The sequence below is a fragment of the Tamandua tetradactyla genome, chromosome 23 (assembly GCF_023851605.1).
Source record: "Tamandua tetradactyla isolate mTamTet1 chromosome 23, mTamTet1.pri, whole genome shotgun sequence".
Lineage (NCBI taxonomy): Eukaryota > Metazoa > Chordata > Mammalia > Pilosa > Myrmecophagidae > Tamandua > Tamandua tetradactyla.
The window spans coordinates 46,922,052-46,941,444 of NC_135349.1; the positions used below are offsets into that span (position 1 = coordinate 46,922,052).

At 34.5% G+C, this 19,393-nt stretch overlaps 1 protein-coding gene across 16 annotated transcripts in view; it reads right to left on the reverse strand.

The window, feature by feature from the left end:
• The window catches only part of ATF7IP2 (activating transcription factor 7 interacting protein 2), a 99,537-nt gene that overhangs the window by 38,024 nt on the left and 42,120 nt on the right, over positions 1 to 19,393 (reverse strand). For 14 of the 16 annotated variants that reach the window (XM_077141837.1, XM_077141831.1, XM_077141838.1 and 11 more), the window contains 2 exons: positions 19,230 to 19,390; positions 235 to 320 (listed from right to left, as the gene is read on the reverse strand). In XM_077141837.1, the coding sequence (XP_076997952.1) occupies positions 235 to 320; positions 19,230 to 19,390 (247 nt within the window). The remainder of the gene's footprint in view (positions 1 to 234; positions 321 to 19,229; positions 19,391 to 19,393) is intronic. The other 2 variants (XM_077141842.1, XM_077141846.1) reach the window with 1 other exon arrangement.

Sequence of the window (19,393 nt, forward strand, 5' to 3'; positions counted from 1 at the left end):
TGAAACAAACAGCAAAGAAACAAAAGGCCATAAATTGAAAAAAATACAAAATTAAAAAGAAATCTCAATTATATTAAGGTATCATTTATTTATGTAATAGCAATCAAAGTATAAGTTAGGAGATTATTGAGGATAGACTTACATTTTAATTTTATTAAAAATTTCATACAATTCTCTATTTTAAACAAATACTGACTTGAGGATTTTTAATTTGACAGATTATATTATAATCACCGTTTAAGATACCTGCTGGATTTGATGCTATTGGAGTTTTCAAATTAGGACTTGCCACAGAAGTCAACATAACATCATCATTGTTACTAAAATGGTAAAAAAAAAAAAATTAAAAAACAAAAATTTAACATAAAGTATCAGGCTTCAACATATAATCAATGGTTAGAATTCTTCTAACTTATCATTTCATAACTGACATTTTCTTTTTTTCTTTTGCATGGGCAGGCACCGGGAATCGAACCCAGGTCTCTGGCATGGCAGGCAAAGACTCTGCCACTGAGCTACCATGGCCCACCCCATAAACCGCCATTTTAAATTGAATAAATGAAGGAGAAAATAGAGATAATAAAAACCAAATACCTCAAAATCCCCATGCATTACCAATTCAACTATATGAACAGTTTTTCATTATAATTCAATATCAGACCCTTAAAACTCAGCAGAGATCCATTCATAATGATTCTAAATATATAATGTATAAATATACAAATATACATGAACATATAACATATACAAATATCACACTGACAACATATACTTGCCTTCACAAAAATAAAACATATGATGGACAGAAACCATTAACACCCATTAACACTTAGATTTTTAACAGGACAAATTTCACAAATTCTGTCAGTACTGCACATTTACCACTACAACAGCAATATTTACCACAAATTTGTTAAACTGAGATAATGATGATGATAAATAATGCTAATTATGGTTATAGAATATCCCAAGCCAGAAGATTGCCTTCTGCTGCAATTTTGACCTTGACTCCACTTTTATGAGTTTGACATTTTAATCAGATATTTTAAAAATCTTGAAACAAATTTCATTAAATCCATTAAAATTACTAGATGAATTTTCTATTTTCTGTACAGCATAGTTATACTGTTTTCTTGCAGATATTTTCTATTTTAAACTTTTCACATTTAGGTTGATCCATTTCAAATTAAGTTTTATATATGGTATGTGGTAGCAGCTGAAGTCACTTTTTCCACCTTGTTATCCCAGAAACATAGGTTGAAAAGACTGTCTTTTCCCCATTAAATTAACTTGGCACCTCTGCTGAAAACCTGATGAGTATATATTCTCTATATTCATCTATATATTCACCCTTTCATCTATATAGCTATCCTGATACCAAGACCATTGTTTTCATTACTGTAACTTTAGAATAAGTTTTGAACTCAGGTAGTTAATCTTCCAACTTTGGTCCTTTATAAAACTGTTTTTAGCCTTCTAGGACTTTAGCATTTTCACACAAGTTTTTAATCAGCTTGTTACTTTCCACAAAAAAAGCTAGAATTATGACTGAGATTGCATTAAATATAAAGAATAATTTGGGGTGAAGTGACTTCTTTTAACAATACTGAATTTTCTTATTCATGAACATGGTATATTACCATTTATTTAGGTCTCTTTTAATTTCTTTCAGCAATAGTCTGTAGTTCCCAGTTATGTCTTGTATATACTTTGGTAAATTTATCTCTAAGTATGCCATGTTCTTTGATGGCATTGTAAGTGGCATTGATTTTAAACGCCATATTCCAATTGTTTGTGGCCAATAGGAAGAAATAATGTAGAGAAGTAGTAAGTTATATAACTATATAGAAATAGAGAAAAATTTTTCATATTTACCATTTCTTATCCTCTTCATTACTTTGCACAGATCCAAAATCAAATTTCTATCTTAGTATTTCCTTTAACATTCCTTGTAGCATAGGTATGATGTATTCTCTCTCTCTCTTTTTTTTTTTTACTATTAAAGTCTTCCCCCTCTCTCTCCAACAATTAGGAAAGATATTTTTGACAGGTGCAGAATTTTTAACAGGCAATTTTTCTCTTCCTTTCAATACTTTAGAGATGTCTCTCCATTGTCTTCTAGTTTGTACATTTTAGAGCAAGAAGTTTGCTGCCACTCATATTTTGTCCCTTTCTGAGTAATATTTTCTCTCTGATTACTTTTAAGATTTCTCTTTATCACTGACATTCAGCATTTTGATTATGACATGGTTTTATATTTTTTTCTTTTGGAGTTTCATAACTATTTATTTTTTTGGTTTACATTTATGGGCTTAGATAGCCAAACTGGGAAAATCTTCAACCATTTTATCTTCAAATACTTTTTCTATTCCCCTTTTGTGATACTCCAATTATGTCTGTTAGAGTGCTTGATATTGTCCCATAGTTCTCTGATGCTCTGTTCAGTCTTTACTCTCCATGCTTTATCTTGGACACTGTCCATTGCTATTTCACTGATTTTTAGAAAATGAATAATTTGTCTACTCTCATTAATCTCATCCCATTGTACTTTTCACTTTGTCTTTTTAATCTCTGTAAGTCCCATTTGAATCATTTTTTATATCTCCCATTTCTTTCATCATATTCTTTTTTTCCTCTATATTTTTGTTGAACATGAAAAATTTGGTAATAGAGCTTTTTTATATTACTGCCTGCTCAGTCCATCAAATATACCATTTCTGGGCTCAGTTCTATCATTTTATTTTTCTTCTAGTTATGGGAAATACTTTTTAAAACATTTCTTATTAGACCAGTAGTTAAGTAGGTTTACAGAAAAATTATTCAGAGTGTACAGAATTTCCATATTTCTCTAACACACGAAGTTTTTGCTATTGTTAGCATTTTGCATATAGTATGACAACTTTGTTACAACTAATGAAATATTACTATTATTATTATACTGCTAACTATGGTCCATAGTTTACATTAGAGTTTACTCTGTGTTGTACAGTTTTAGTTTTAATTTTTATTCTGGTAATAAGTACAATCTAAAATTTCCCATCTTAACCACTTTCAAGTACACAATCGGTGGTGTTAATTATATTCACAATGTTGTGCTATCTCCACCATCCATTACCAACACTTTTCCATCACCCCCATCAGAAACCTTATACCACTTAGGCCTTAATTGTCCACACCCCAGCCCCAATCCTGGTAAGCTGTACCTTAATTTCTGAGGGATCGTATTTTTTGTCAAGGCTTACAATAATGATGGGGTCATATTTTTTTAATCTATACATGCTTGGTAATTTTTCATGGTATGATGAATGATGTCTCATTCCTTCAAAGAGGGGTAGATTTGACCTCGCATGTAGTTAAATTACTTAGAATTTTATTCCTTTTAGGCTTGCAGAAGTTTTAGGTAGGTCCACTGCAGTCTTTAGTTTAGAACTAATTTAGCCCCACTAAGGTTGAACCCTTCTGAGAGCTCTACCAGTTGCTCTATAATAAAAGGTCTCTTCACTCTATTTCTGTGGGAATGCAAAATGTTCCCAACTCTGTGTAACTTCCAGGAATCATCTGGCATTCTTCTTTCCAACAGTTCTTTACCAGTCTCTTGCATTTCATGTCATGTACACACAGATCTGTATTCAGCCAATGATTTAAGGGGTCCCCTCTACAGATCTCCAAAGTTCTCTCTGCAATTTCCTGTATTCACTTTTCTACCCTCCAAATTTTATCCAACTCAGATTGCCTAGTCTGTGATCTCAACTCAGCAAGACCATTGGGGTCTGTATGGTTGCCCCCTCTCTGTTCTACAGCTTGGAAAATGCCTCTAGGCAGTAGGCCGGTAAATTTGTAGGGTACATTCCATTTGTTTTCCTTCTCTAAGGGATCACAGTCCTGAGACTTCAGCCTATTGAAATGTCTGAACACAACTCCTCTTTAGTTTGGGTTTCTAGTATTTTACAGCAAAACAACAATTTGTGTCTGAAGGGCAGAAGCATAAATTCTGCATATATTCATTCTCATTCTGTGAAATCAAATGTTTTCCAAGTATATTTTTAAAACACAGATTAATTCAATAATTTTTTCCATATCAAATTTGCCAATGGTAGATTCAGACATTAGCCAAATCCAATTAAACAAAAATAAATTATCATAATTAAGTTTTATCAAGAATATTTGATTCTTCTATCCATTTTTAGCCACTAGCAAAATTTACCAAGTTTATTTTGTATGTATTTTTTCTACTTAGTAACAATTATCATAAACTGGATGAAAGACTAATATATTTATTTTGTTGCTAAATCATAAGCAAACTGTAAACAATTCTCTTCATATATTCATTACATAACAGTCAAAATCCCTTATCAATCTCAGAAATTTTCATTTAGTTTTTCTGTATTTTACTTGTTGCTACAACAGTACTTCAAATACAATGCTACCTATGAATCTAAGAAACAAAATACAAACTCTGAAATGTAGGTGGGATTTTGGGGACTGTCATTGGGCTGAAGATAAGGATCAAGATTTGGGATCCACCAAGGTAGAGGGGCCTTGATGAAAACCACAAGATTTCAACTGGAATCCACGGAGAGTTACATTTTAGGATCCAGAGTAAACTAGAAGTAGACAGAACCTTATCAAAATTATAATAAGCCTAAAATTATACCACTCCTTGAGTAGATCTGGTGATCAAACTGTCTATCTGCTAAGCAGAGGAAAAGTGAATCTTTTCTACAGGAAGTTGACATCATTCAGAGCCTCAACAATTTTCAAAAATAATCAAGTATGTCGACAGAATCAAGTAAGTGGAAAATAAGAGAAAAACAACTATGGCAAAACATGCATAGATGATACAGATACAGGAGTTATAAAAGAAAGGCATTAAAATAACTATGATTAATAATTTTAAGAAAACGAGGAGAAAGATGGGGAAAATGGATAAGCAGATGGAGCATTCATCTGAACATTAGAATCTATCAATAAAGATAGGCAACTGAAAAGGAAAATAGCAAAAGTCTTAGATAGACTTCATAAAATGTTGTCCAACTGGCTAACAAATATATGAAAACTGCTTAATTTCATTGGAATGAACTGCAAAATAAAACCACAATGTGTTACTACTATAAACACAAGAGCACAGACAGACTGAAAAAGACAGATAATAACAAGTTCTGGCAAAGTTCTTCCAGTGGAAGTGCAAATTGGTACTTCTTTGGTAAACTGTTTGGTGGTGCCTATTAAAGCTGAAAATACACATTCCCTATGACCTAGCAGGACTTCCAGGCATATGTTCAATAGAAATGTATATACAGTCACCAAAAACATGTAAAAGAATGTTCAGTAGCAGCACTATTCATAATTTCCCCAATCTGCAAAAAACCCAAATGTCCATGAACAGCTGTGTATGGATAAACTGTGACATATTCATCCAATGGAATATTATACAGTAATGAGAATGAACAAACCATTGCTGGATCATTGTGGATGATGCCTACAACACAATGCTGAGTAAAAGGAAGTAAGACACAAAAGAGTTCACAAAGTATTTTTCCCATTTTTATAAAGGTGAAAAGCAAAACCAATTCATGGTGTTAAAAGTTAGGATCATGGTTACTTAAGCAGGTGTGGCAGAGATGTAGTGACTAGCAGTGTGGAATGAGGGAGGCTTTGGTTGATGCAGTTCATGCAATATTTAAATATCTGGGTGATTATTTTACAGAATGTGCTCACTTCATGAAAATTCATCAAGCTACATATTTATTTGCAATTTTTAGGAGGTTATGTCAGTTAACTTTGCTTTAAAAATGATAGGAATATATGTATGCGTTGATGTAATGTTAATGTTCTCCTGAGAAATCTATTTAAAAATCTGTAAATTAAAAGATGGTCTACTGGAATCTACTAAAATCCAGTATATGCAACTTTCATAAAACTGTTCCACAGTGTGCTGCCAATGATGGCTCTTTTATTACGAACCATATCTGGTGGAAAAACTAAGGACACTGAAGATTTTCCTAGTAACCTTGATGTGCATTACACATGTTCCTACTTGCATTTTACCTTGGGAAAAAATTCTTTATATAAATTAGTAATTAAAATTCTTCCAGGTAACATTATCCTGTAGCATTAAGTACTACTGAGTTCTGAAGACAGAACATCTGCATCTAAATCCTGGTTCTGTTTACTAGCTGAGTGTTTGGGAACAAGAAACTCTGCTTCAGTTTCCTCACCTGTAAAAGAGGGATAAATATTAATAAAGTGTAAGAAGGAGCACATTTGTAAAACAGAATTTCTTAAAATCCTGTGACTGGTAACTACTTTTTTCACCTTTTGTATCGCTTGTAAACATTTCTTCAAATGAAATATAATGAAGGACTTATTTTTTTAGGCAATATTAATGTCTGATTCAATCAACATAGTCTGTTTTTGGGTGCCTCAGACCTTGAAGCTTATGTTTCATCTTTAGAAATGATTGCACATAAAGGCATTATTTTTCCTAGTTAAGCATGTTCCTTCTTCATGAAATACATTCCGGTCCTTAAGAGCTTTCTCTTTTATGAATTTCTACAGCTCAGCTGTTCCTGCCTTCCCCATTTCCTTCACACGCTAAAAAGGAAAACGCTTCAACTTCTAAATCCAACTATTACTACAGATACAGAAAGTAGTGTCACTAATATTTTCAATATCTAAGGCATCACAAAAAAACAATTATAAAACATCCCCACCTCTTCTAGAATTATAGGGAAACTACCTACTTCTTTGTCTTTCTGGTAAAAGGTTTATTTTTTAAATTATTTTTTAAACTTTTAAATGATTATACACACAGATAAGTACACAGATATGTAGGACAGCTATGATGGAGGCCCCACCCATGCCCTAAAGAGTTTGAAAACCTATACTGAAATTTAAAAAGTAAAGATAAAAAAAATCAAAAGATATGTCTGAATACATCAGAAAGCTATGGTGGCAGCCAGGACTGAGGAATCAAGATCCCAGAGAGAAGAAGAAATGAGCTAGAAATTTGTTATTAGTTTCTTCAAAGAATTTACCAACTAAGCCATGGTGGAATGCTAAGAAGAGAAGCAGAAGATGGATAAAATCATAGCGTATTAGTAATGGAGAGGCAATATCTAGAATACAAGACCAGCAAAAGAGGAGGAGCCATAAGAAAACACCAGCTTTCAGGTGAGACTCTTGGAGGGCTATCTCACAGGTTTAGTGATAAATCAGAATAGACTGAATTTTATAAATTCTGAAAATCAGTCACAAGTCTGTTCATTACTACTCGATTGCTACATAACAATTTACCTTAAAACATAATGACTTGAAAAATCCAAATATTTATTATCTCAGATTAGGTGGTGTAGTTGGGAGATTCTGGCTTAGAGTCTTTCCTAAGAGTTGCAGTCAGGATGCTGGCAGAGGCTGCAGTCATCAGTAGGTTTGACTGGGGTTGGGAGATCTGCTCCCAAAGCTCACTCACATAGCTATTAGCAGGATGCCTCACCAAGTCAGACTCTGCATAGGTTGCTTAAGGATCTTTGTGACATACCATTTAATATGCCTCAGAGCAAGAGATCTAACAGAGACCATTTTTATGACCTGGTCAAAAACTGTCACTTCTGCCATATTTTATTGGTTAGAAATAAGTCACTACGCATATGTCCAATTTGGGAATTGGGCTCCATTTTTTTTTTTTTTATTAATTAAAAAAAGAATTAAACAAAACAATTAGAAATCATTCCAATCTACATGTACAATCAGTAATTCTTAATAACATCACATAGTTGCATATTCATCATTTCTTAGTACATTTGCATCGATTTAGAAAAAGAAATAAAAAGACAACAGAATAAGAATTAAAACAATAATAGAAAGAAAAAAAAACAAAAAAAACAAAAACAAAAAACCTATACCTCACATGCAGCTTCATTCAGTGTTTTAACATAATTGCATTACAATTGGGTAGTATTGTGCTGTCCATTTCTGAGTTTTTGTATCCAGTCCCGTTGTACAGTCTGTATCCCTTCATCTCCAATTATCCCTTCTCTCTCTTTTTTTTTTTTAATTAACGGAAAAAAAGAAATTAACCCAACATTTAGAGATCATACCATTCTACACATGCAATCATTAATTCTTAACATCATCACATAGATGCATGATCATCATTTCTTACTACATTTGCATTGGTTTAGAAGAACTAGCAACATAACCGAAAAAGATATAGAATGTTAATATAGAGAAAAAAATAAAAGTAATAATAGTAAAATCAAAACAAAACAAAACAAAACAAAACAAAACAAAAACCTATAGCTCAGATGCAGCTTCATTCAGTGTTTTAACATGATTACTTTACAATTAGGTATTATTGTGCTGTCCATTTTTGAGTTTTTGTATCTAGTCCTGTTGCACAGTCTGTATCCCTTCAGCTTCAATTACCCATTGTCTTACCCTGTTTCTAACTCCTGCTGAACTCTGTTACCAATGACATATTTCAAGTTTATTCTCGAATGTCCGTTCACATCAGTGGGACCATACAGTATTTGTCCTTTAGTTTTTGGCTGGATTCACTCAGCATAATATTCTCTAGGTCCATCCATGTTATTACATGGTTCATAAGTTTATCTTGTCTTAAAGCTGCATAATATTCCATCGTATGTATATACCACAGTTTGTTTAGCCACTCTTCTGTTGATGGAGATTTTGGCTGTTTCCATCTCTTTGCAATTGTAAATAATGCTGCTATAAACATTGGTGTGCAAATGTCCGTTTGTGTCTTTGCCCTTAAGTCCTTTGAGTAGATACCTAGCAATGGTATTGCTGGGTCGTATGGCAATTCTATATTCAGCTTTTTGAGGAACCGCCAAACTGCCTTCCACAGTGGTTGCACCCTTTGACATTCCCACCAACAGTGGATAAGTGTGCCTCTTTCTCCGCATCCTCTCCAGCACTTGTCATTCTCTGTTTTGTTGATAATGGCCATTCTGGTGGGTGTGAGATGATATCTCATTGTGGTTTTGATTTGCATTTCTCTAATGGCCAGGGACATTGAGCATCTCTTCATGTGCCTCTTGGCCATCCGTATTTCCTCTTCTGAGAGGTGTCTGTTCAAGTCTTTTTCCCATTTTGTAATTGGGTTGGCTGTCTTTTTGTTGTTGAGATGAACAATCTCTTTATAAATTCTGGATACTAGACCTTTATCTGATATATCATTTCCAAATATTGTCTCCCATTGTGAAGGCTGTCTTTCTACTTTCTTGATGAAGTTCTTTGATGCACAAAAGTGTTTAATTTTGAGGAGTTCCCATTTATTTATTTCCTTCTTCAGTGCTCTTGCTTTAGGTTTAAGGTCCATAAAACCGCCTCCAGTTGTAAGATCCATAAGATATCTCCCAACATTTTCCTCTAACTGTTTTATGGTCTTAGACCTAATGTTTAGATCTTTGATCCATTTTGAGTTAACTTTTGTATAGGGTGTGAGAGATGGGTCTTCTTTCATTCTTTTGCATATGGATATCCAGTTCTCTAGGCACCATTTATTGAAGAGACTGCTCTGTCCCAGGTGAGTTGGCTTGACTGCCTTATCAAAGATCAAATGTCCATAGATGAGAGGGTCTATATCTGAGCACTCTATTCGATTCCATTGGTCGATATATCTATCTTTATGCCAATACCATGCTGTTTTGACCACTGTGGCTTCATAATATGCCTTCAAGTCAGGCAGCGCGAGACCTCCAGCTTCGTTTTTTTTCCTCAAGATGTTTTTAGCAATTCGGGGCACCCTGCCCTTCCAGATAAATTTGCTTATTGGTTTTTCTATTTCTGAAAAATAAGTTGTTCGGATTTTGATTGGTATTGCATTGAATCTGTAAATCAATTTAGGTAGGATTGACATCTTAACTATATTTAGTCTTCCAATCCATGAACACGGTATGCCCTTCCATCTATTTAGGTCTTCTGTGATTTCTTTTAACAGTTTTTTGTAGTTTTCTTTATATAGGTTTTTTGTCTCTTTAGTTAAATTTATTCCTAGGTATTTTATTCTTTTAGTTGCAATTGTAAATGGGATTCGTTTCTTGATTTCCCCCTCAGCTTGTTCATTACTAGTGTATAGAAATGCTACAGATTTTTGAATGTTGATCTTGTAACCTGCTACTTTGCTGAAATCATTTATTAGCTCTAGTAGTTTTGTTGTGGATTTTTCCGGGTTTTCGACGTATAGTATCATATCGTCTGCAAACAGTGATAGTTTTACTTCTTCCTTTCCAATTTTGATGCCTTGTATTTCTTTTTCTTGTCTAATTGCTCTGGCTAGAACCTCCAACACAATGTTGAATAATAGTGGTGATAGTGGACATCCTTGTCTTGTTCCTGATCTTAGGGGGAACGTTTTCAATTTTTCCCCATTGAGGATGATATTAGCTGTGGGTTTTTCATATATTCCCTCTATCATTTTAAGGAAGTTCCCTTGTATTCCTATCTTTTGAAGTGTTTTCAACAGGAAAGGATGTTGAATCTTGTCGAATGCCTTCTCTGCATCAATTGAGATGATCATGTGATTTTTCTGCTTTGATTTGTTGATATGGTGTATTACATTAATTGATTTTCTTATGTTGAACCATCCTTGCATACCTGGGATGAATCCTACTTGGTCATGATGTATAATTCTTTTAATGTGTTGTTGGATACGATTTGCTAGAATTTTATTGAGGATTTTTGCATCTGTATTCATTAGAGAGATTGGTCTGTAGTTTTCTTTTTTTGTAATATCTTTGCCTGGTTTTGGTATGAGGGTGATGTTGGCTTCATAGAATGAATTAGGTAGTTTTCCCTCCACTTTGATTTTTTTGAAGAGTTTGAAGAGAATTGGTACTAATTCTTTCTGGAACGTTTGGTAGAATTCACATGTGAAGCCATCTGGTCCTGGACTTTTCTTTTTAGGAAGCTTTTGAATGACTAATTCAATTTCTTTACTTGTGATTGGTTTGTTGAGGTCATCTATGTCTTCTTGAGTCAAAGTTGGTTGTTCATGTCTTTCCAGGAACCCGTCCATTTCCTCTAAATTGTTGTATTTATTAGCGTAAAGTTGTTCATAGTATCCTGTTATTACCTCCTTTATTTCTGTGAGGTCAGTAGTTATGTCTCCTCTTCCATTTCTGATCTTATTTATTTGCATCCTCTCTCTTCTTCTTTTTGTCAATCTTGCTAAGGGCCCATCAATCTTATTGATTTTCTCATAGAACCAACTTCTGGCCTTATTGATTTTCTCTATTGTTTTCATGTTTTCAATTTCATTTATTTCTGTTCTAATCTTTGTTATTTCTTTCCTTTTGCTTGCTTTGGGGTTAGCTTGCTGTTCTTTCTCCAGTTCTTCCAAATGGATAGTTAATTCCTGAATTTTTGCCTTTTCTTCTTTTCTGATATAGGCATTTAGAGCAATAAATTTTCCTCTTAGCACTGCCTTTGCTGCGTCCCATAAGTTTTGATATGTTGTGTTTTCATTTTCATTCGCCTCGAGGTATTTGCTAATTTCTCTTGCAATTTCTTCTTTGACCCAGTCGTTGTTTAGGAGTGTGTTGTTGAGCCTCCACGTATTTGTGAATTTTCTGGCACTCTGCCTATTATTGATTTCCAACATCATTCCTTTATGGTCCGAGAAAGTGTTGTGTAAGATTTCAATCTTTTTAAATTTGTTAAGACTTGCTTTGTGACCCAGCATATGGTCTATCTTTGAGAATGATCCATGAGCACTTGAGAAAAAGGTGTATCCTGCTGTTGTGGGATGTAATGTCCTATAAATGTCTATTAAGTCTAGTTCATTTATAGTAATATTCAGATTCTCTATTTCTTTGTTGATCCTCTGTCTAGATGTTCTGTCCCTTGATGAGAGTGGTGAGTTGAAGTCTCCAACTATTATGGTATATGAGTCTATTTCCCTTTTCAGTGTTTGCAGTATATTCCTCACGTATTTAGGGGCATTCTGATTCGGTGCGTAAATATTTATGATTGTTATGTCTTCTTGTTTAATTGTTCCTTTTATTAGTATATAGTGTCCTTCTTTGTCTCTTTTAACTGTTTTACATTTGAAGTCTAATTTGTTGGATATTAGTATAGCCACTCCTGCTCTTTTCTGGTTGTTATTTGCATGAAATATCTTTTCCCAACCTTTCACTTTCAACCTATGTTTATCTTTGGGTCTAAGATGTGTTTCCTGTAGACAGCATATAGAAGGATCCTGTTTTTTAATCCATTCTGCCAATCTATGTCTTTTGATTGGGGAATTCAGTCCATTGACATTTAGTGTTATTACTGTTTGGATAATATTTTCCTCTAACATTTTGCCTTTTGTATTATATATATCATATCTGATTTTCCTTCTTTCTACACTCTTTTCCATATCTCTCTCTTCTGTCTTTTTGTATCTGACTCTAGTGCTCCCTTTAGTATTTCTTGCAGAGCTGGTCTCTTGGTCACAAATTCTTTCAGTGACTTTTTGTCTGAGAATGTTTTAATTTCTCCCTCATTTTTGAAGGATAATTTTGCTGGATATAGGAGTCTTGGTTGGCAGTTTTTCTCTTTTAGTATTTTAAATATATCATCCCACTGTCTTCTAGCTTCCATGGTTTCTGCTGAGAAATCTACACAAAGTCTTATTGGGTTTCCCTTGTATGTAATGGATTGTTTTTCTCTTGCTGCTTTCAAGATCTTCTCTTTCTCTTTGACCTCTGACATTCTAACTAGTAAGTGTCTTGGAGAACGCCTATTTGGGTCTAATCTCTTTGGGGTGCGCTGCACTTCTTGGATCTGTAATTTTAGGTCTTTCATAAGAGTTGGGAAATTTTCAGTGATAATTTCTTCCATTAGTTTTTCTCCTCCTTTTCCCTTCTCTTCTCCTTCTGGGACACCCACAACACGTATATTTGTGCGGTTCATATTGTCCTTGAGTTCCCTGATACCCTGTTCAAATTTTTCCATTCTTTTCTCTATAGTTTCTGTTTCTTTTTGGAATTCAGATGTTCCATCCTCCAAATCACTAATTCTATCTTCTGTCTCTTTAAATCTATCATTGTAGCTATCCATTATTTTTTCTATGTTTGCTACTTTATCCTTCACTTCCATAAGTTTTGCGATTTGTTTTTTCAGTTTTTCTATTTCTTCTTTATGTTCAGCCCATGTCCTCTTCATGTCCTCCCTCAATTTATCGATTTCATTTTTGAAGAGGTTTTCCATTTCTGTTCGTATATTCAGCATTAGTTGTCTCAGCTCTTGTGTCTCATTTGAGCTATTGGTTTGTTCCTTTGACTGAGCCATATTCTCAATCTTTTGAGCGTGGACAGTTATCTTCTGCTGCTGGCGTCTGGGCATTTATTCAGATTTCTCTTGGTGTTGGACCCAGCAAGGTTGTAATATTTTTCTGTGAAATCTCTGGGTTCTGTTTTTCTTATCCTGCCCAGTAGGTGGCGCTCGTGGCACACGTTTATCTGCGGGTCCCACCAGTAAAAGGTGCTGTGGGACCTTAAACTTTGGAAAACTCTCGCCGTCCTGGGGGTTCGCTAGCCGAAGCGGCTTGAGCCGGCCTGGGGTCCGAACGCAGGGAGGGTGTCCGAACGCAGGGAGGGTTGCTGGTCGCCGCAGCCAGGGAAAGAGCCCGTCCGAATTTCCTAGTCGGCCCTGGGCAACAAGCGTGGCGGGAGGGCGCCAGCGGCAGTGGCCCGCCCGAGAGAGTGCACGTTCCCCGGGAGTCACGGGGTCACCGTTCTCCGCGGCCTGGGGGTTTCCGATCCAATTCTCTCAGTTGGTCCGGGGGCTGCGCGTGGTGTGGGCGCCAGTCGCCTTGGTTTCAGGGGACCACCTCTCCAATTCTCCCAGCCGGCCCGGGAAGGGGGAAGGGAGTAACTCCGGCCGCTTGCCACCCCGCCCGGTAAGGCCCGCGCGCCTCGGCGATCTCACCCGAGCTGCTTCTCTCAGCCAGCCAGCCGTTCCAGGATGGGGTACGCTGTCTTTTTTATCTCTCTTTTGGCTTTGGGCGCTTTCTGTGTCGTTTCTACTCCCCTAGTAGGTGTCCTGGAGAAGAAACTAAGATCCGCGCGTCTTACTAAGCCGCCATCTTCCAGGAAGTCCTGGGCTCCATTTTTAAGGGAAGAGAGGAGTATCAAAGAATCTGTGTATATGTTTTCAAACTACCACAGGTACTGTGTCCCTGTGCTGCTTACCAGAGGATAGAATGAATCCACTTTGAAGGAAGATAACACCATGCAGGGCCTCTACAATTTCAAATACACAATGGCCAGCACTCAAACAAAAAAAGAGCATGTATACTGAGATACAGGACAAAGAAAAACAGTGAACAAAAACAGAATTACCAGAAACTGACTCTTAAAATAACAGTGATGAAAATGTTCAACATTTGGATGACAAGATGAGGGAATTTCAGAAGACAGTTTGAAACTATTAAAAAAGCCACAAGGAAATGGGAGAACTGAAAAATATGTAAATCGAAATTAAGAATTCAGTGGATGTATTTAACAGCCATTTGGACCCTGATGAAGAAAGAAGTAATAAGCTACAAAATAGGTGAGCAGAAAATATCCAGACCAAAGCATAGAGAATAAAAAAGACGGATGTTCAGAAAAATATTTAATTGGTATTCCAGAAAGGGAGAAAAGTCAGAATGGTGCAGAGGCAGTATCTGAGGAGATAATGGCTAAAAAATTTCAAAAGCTGATGAAAGATGTTAAGATGCAGATACAGAAAAGGGTATCAGGATCAATTAAGAAACAAAAAACAAGCAAAAATGCCAACCCCCCATACCTAGCATCTTATGGAATACTGATGAAAACCAGAGATTAGTAAAATATCTTAAATGCAACTAGAGAAATTGTTCAAAGAAGCAACAGTAAGACTGATGTTTGACTTTTTAAAAGACATTACATAAGTCAGAAGACAATGTAATGACATATTGAAAGTGCTGAAAGGAAACAACTGCCTATCTATAATTCTATATCCAGTAAAAATATCTTTCAGACATAAGACAAAATAAAGTCATTTCTAAACAAATAAAAATGAACAGACTATGTCCTGAGCAGATCTAAAAATGGAAATAATAAATGGAGTTCTCTAGGCAGAAGGATAATGATCTGAGACCGAAAGATGAAGAAATGCAGAAAGGGAAAATATGAGGATAACTCAATATAAATAATGACTGTACAAAACAGTGATAATATTGTTTTGTGGGATTTAGAATAAGGTAAAATTAAAATGCATAACACAAAATATGGGGATCAGTAAATGGAGTTTAAGTATTCTACGGTTAAGGACTATCTGCAAAATAGCAAAAGTAGTAATTTATATTAGAATCTAATAAAGGAAGAATCCACATCATGATCTTTGGGATAAGTTCCAACTAGAAGGTAATGGAAAATGGAAAAAAAAAGATGATGGGAAAGAGAGAAAGAGACAGAGAAAGGACCATAAGATAGCTGGAACAAACAGAAAATAAGTAGCAACACTGTAGTTATTAACTTACATGTATCAGTAAGATTACAGTAAATATAAATAGCCCCAATTTTTGAATTAAAAGATGATTATTTTTATACTGGATTAAAATGTATGCTCAGTTTAATAAGTAATTATAAAGCTAGAAACCATGTAGCCATTGCTCAGGTAAATCTTAAACTATCAGTATTTCAGAAACCCTTGTGCCTCTATCATAAACCTTTGCTGTAAGTAGCATTTATGGTACTAATTAGTTAGTTTTTTCTTCAGATTGCTCATCAAGCTCTGATTGAGTAAACAGCATACTTTTGGCTGTTTTTGAACTTCATTTAAATGGAATTATACTATTCTTTTTGTGTCTGCTTTTCAATCTGCTTTTTGGGGGGTAACATGCTACTGCATGTGACTTGAGGTTCCTTTGTTTTCATTAATATACTGTAATATTACACTGTCTGAACTTACCACAATTTATTTTCCTTCTCAGCTGTAGATGGATGTTTTTTTTCTTTCAGATTTCGGCTATTAAAATACTGCTAAAAAGCATTAGTGGTATATAGTATACTACTCTTCTCTGTACACATCTCTAGTTAGTATATCTATCAAGAAATGGGACTGCTAGGTCAAAGGATAGTCAAATCTTCACAGTTCTAAAATAATGCCAAATTCTTTTCTAGAATATTGTACCAATTTACTCACCAATGGCAAAATATTAAATAAAAACAATTCCTATTATTTAATAACCTCACCAAAACCTGATATTGTCAGGTTTTTAGATGATTTAATTTTCCTTACCTGATATGTAATGGTATCTCACTGTGGTTTTAATTTGCATTTCCCTGATTACTAATGAAGATGAACACCTTTTCATATGTTTACTGGCCATTTGGAAGTCCTCTTTTGTAAAATGGATGTACAAGTCTTTTGCCCATTTTTCTTTTGTATTATCTGGCTTTTACACATTGATTTGTTGATTTGGGTACTAGTCCTCTATAGGTTATATGTGCTGCGAGAATCTTCTCCCACTCGATGGCCTGTCTTCTCACTATCTTTTAAAGTGCCTTTTGGAAAAAGAAGTTTCTAATTTTAATTTGGTAAAATTTATCAATTTTTCTTTTATGGTAAGGGTATTCTGTGTCTTAAGAAATTCTTCCCTTTCCAAGTTCATGGAGATATTCTCCTATCTTACCTTCTATTAGTTTTATAATTTTCCTTAATCTTTAATTCACACGAGATTGATTTTTGTGTATTGTCTGACAAAGGTGTTCAAATTAAGACAGAACCATTTATTAAAATTCAACCATTTCTCAAATGATCTCCAAATAATCTCCAGTCACATGTACATGGGTTAGTTTACTCTACACTGATCTATATGTCTAATATGTCAATATCACATTATCCTAGTTACTGAAGCTTTGTAGTGTCTTGACATCTAATGGCAAATTTCTTCTATTTCGTTTTTCTACTTCAGGGACATCTATCTTGGCTTTTTTACCCACTGCATTCACATATTACCTTTTAAAATCAAATCAGTTTGTAAAGTTCCATAAGATTACACAGTGGGATACTGACTGAAACTGTACTCAATATATACATCAATTTGGAGAAGTGAAACATTTTATAATACTACATTGTCCAAACCATAAACATAACTCATCTCTCCATTTAATCAATTCTTCAGTATCTCTCAACAAAAGTTTTGTAATTTTCTTCAGAGTTAATACATGTCTCATTAAATATATTCCTAGGTACTTGATATGTTTTGGTGTTATTTAATGCTATTGCTGCTTTTAAAAAATTTCACTTTCATATTGTTTATATCCAGTATACAGGAATATAACTGATTTTTATACATTTGAGTTCAGCTCTCTTGCTAAACCCTTAATACTAATCATACTTGTAAGCGCCTTTGGATTTCCTACATGCATACACCCTATTCGTCCAAGAATAGTGCTAATATTGTTCCTTCTTTTCTAGTCCTTTATATTTATATTTTTTCCTTGCATTTTTTGCATTCTTGCATCTGCTAAGACATCCAGTACAATGTTATAAAAAATGGTGACAGCAGGTATCTTTCTCTTATTGTATATCTCAAAGGGAATACTTCCCATGTTTCACGATCAGATTTGTTTTGGAATTTTCATAGAAATTTAATATCAGATTCCTATTCTCCTGGCAAACTGCACTGATTTTTCATTGTTAAACCAATCTTGAACTCCTGGAACAAACTCAGCTTTTAGAGATTGGTTGACTAGTATCTTCTTTAGAATATGTGCACCCATTTTGTGGGTAAAGTAGGCTGTAATTTTCCATTTTTATAAACATTTTTAATTGATTTTAGTATTAGGGTAATTCTTCCATCATAGAACAAACTGAAAAATCATCCATTTTCTCCTGTTCTCTGGAAGAGTTTGTTCAAAATTGGTGGTATTTCTTCCTTAAATATTTTATAAAACTCACTACTGAAGCAATGCAGGTTTTAGTAACACATTATACCTATTCTCACACCTCAAGGGTGGAAAGTGCTGCCTGAAACAATTGCAGGTTCTTCCCTTCAGTAGAGAGCATAAGATGGATTTGTCCATGTCACAGACACAAGCCACTACTAAATTTCACATATTAGTGTATGAAGTTTTATTTTAAAGCTATCTTCATTTTTTCACTTCCATCACCAGAAGTTTATTTTTCTTTTTTATCATTTCATGAGTTTCGGCATGTGTACAAACAACCGGAACAACATAGACTCGCTGAACTGTGGCTTTTGCCTTCACCAGCTAATTCTTCACAGCAGTTTCCTGGCTCAAAACTAAAATGTGGGCCTCAGGATCATACACTATCAGGGATTCTCTCAAACAGTGAAAACTGCATGTTAAATCCCCAAATACCACGAATCTACTGTAGATCCATGAGGCTTCTCCATTTTATGCCATCTTTATCTGGAGAGAAGAATGTTCTTCAGACAATGACTACCAATTAATTCCCTTATTTTTTATTATATATTTTCATCCTAAAAAACTGAGGTACAATGTAACATATAGAATAACACTGTAAGGCATTTTAAGGAATGAATGTTAAGAATAAATAATCAACATTATAAAGACCCAAACCTACCAGTGAAAAGAATCCACTAAAATGGGCTTCCATGAAAGTTAACACAAACCATGAAAGGTAATATAGACCAGGCTTTCAAATCATGCTTTTTTGTTAAACTTAACCACTCTCTGTTACCAGCCCAAAATCTTTTAGACCATATCTGAGATTAGATATCTCAGCTGTTTTGTGAATCAACTAGACAAATAAATTAATCTCTTCACTATAATTTGAAGTTCTCATGATACTACTTTAGACATTCAGGGAATTGGTTGTAGTTATTTTTATCCCCTAGCCTTATCTACTTTCCCATGTAATTTTTTTTTAAATTAGTGTTTCATAGGGCCTTTAACCTTTCCATGCTTAGAACTGGAAACCTACATCAGTGATCAAGTTAAGTCATTCAAATCACCATACCAAAGACAGAAAGCATTTCAGTGAAAAACCTGATCCATCACTTAATCAATTCAAAATCTTAGTATTCTTAAAACAACACCAAGAGCTTTGGAGAACTAGTTCCATTCCTTCATAATGACCAAAAATTGTGTTCATGTGAATATAGAGTTTTAAGCTATTTTACACTGAAGTAGGAAAAGGGGATATGTTTATAAGCATACATTTACAAACAGAAGCATGTGCATTTTTGAGCAAATACTTACCTTTCAGAAACTGACTCAACATGATCCAGTGACAAATTAATACTTTCACTTGCTTTCTCTGGTGGTTTAGAAGGTTCATAGTTTATAGAAGTAATTTTTTCATCTGTACTATTAACTGACTCTTGAATTTTATCCAAATTCACAGTCTCTGAATTTACAACCTG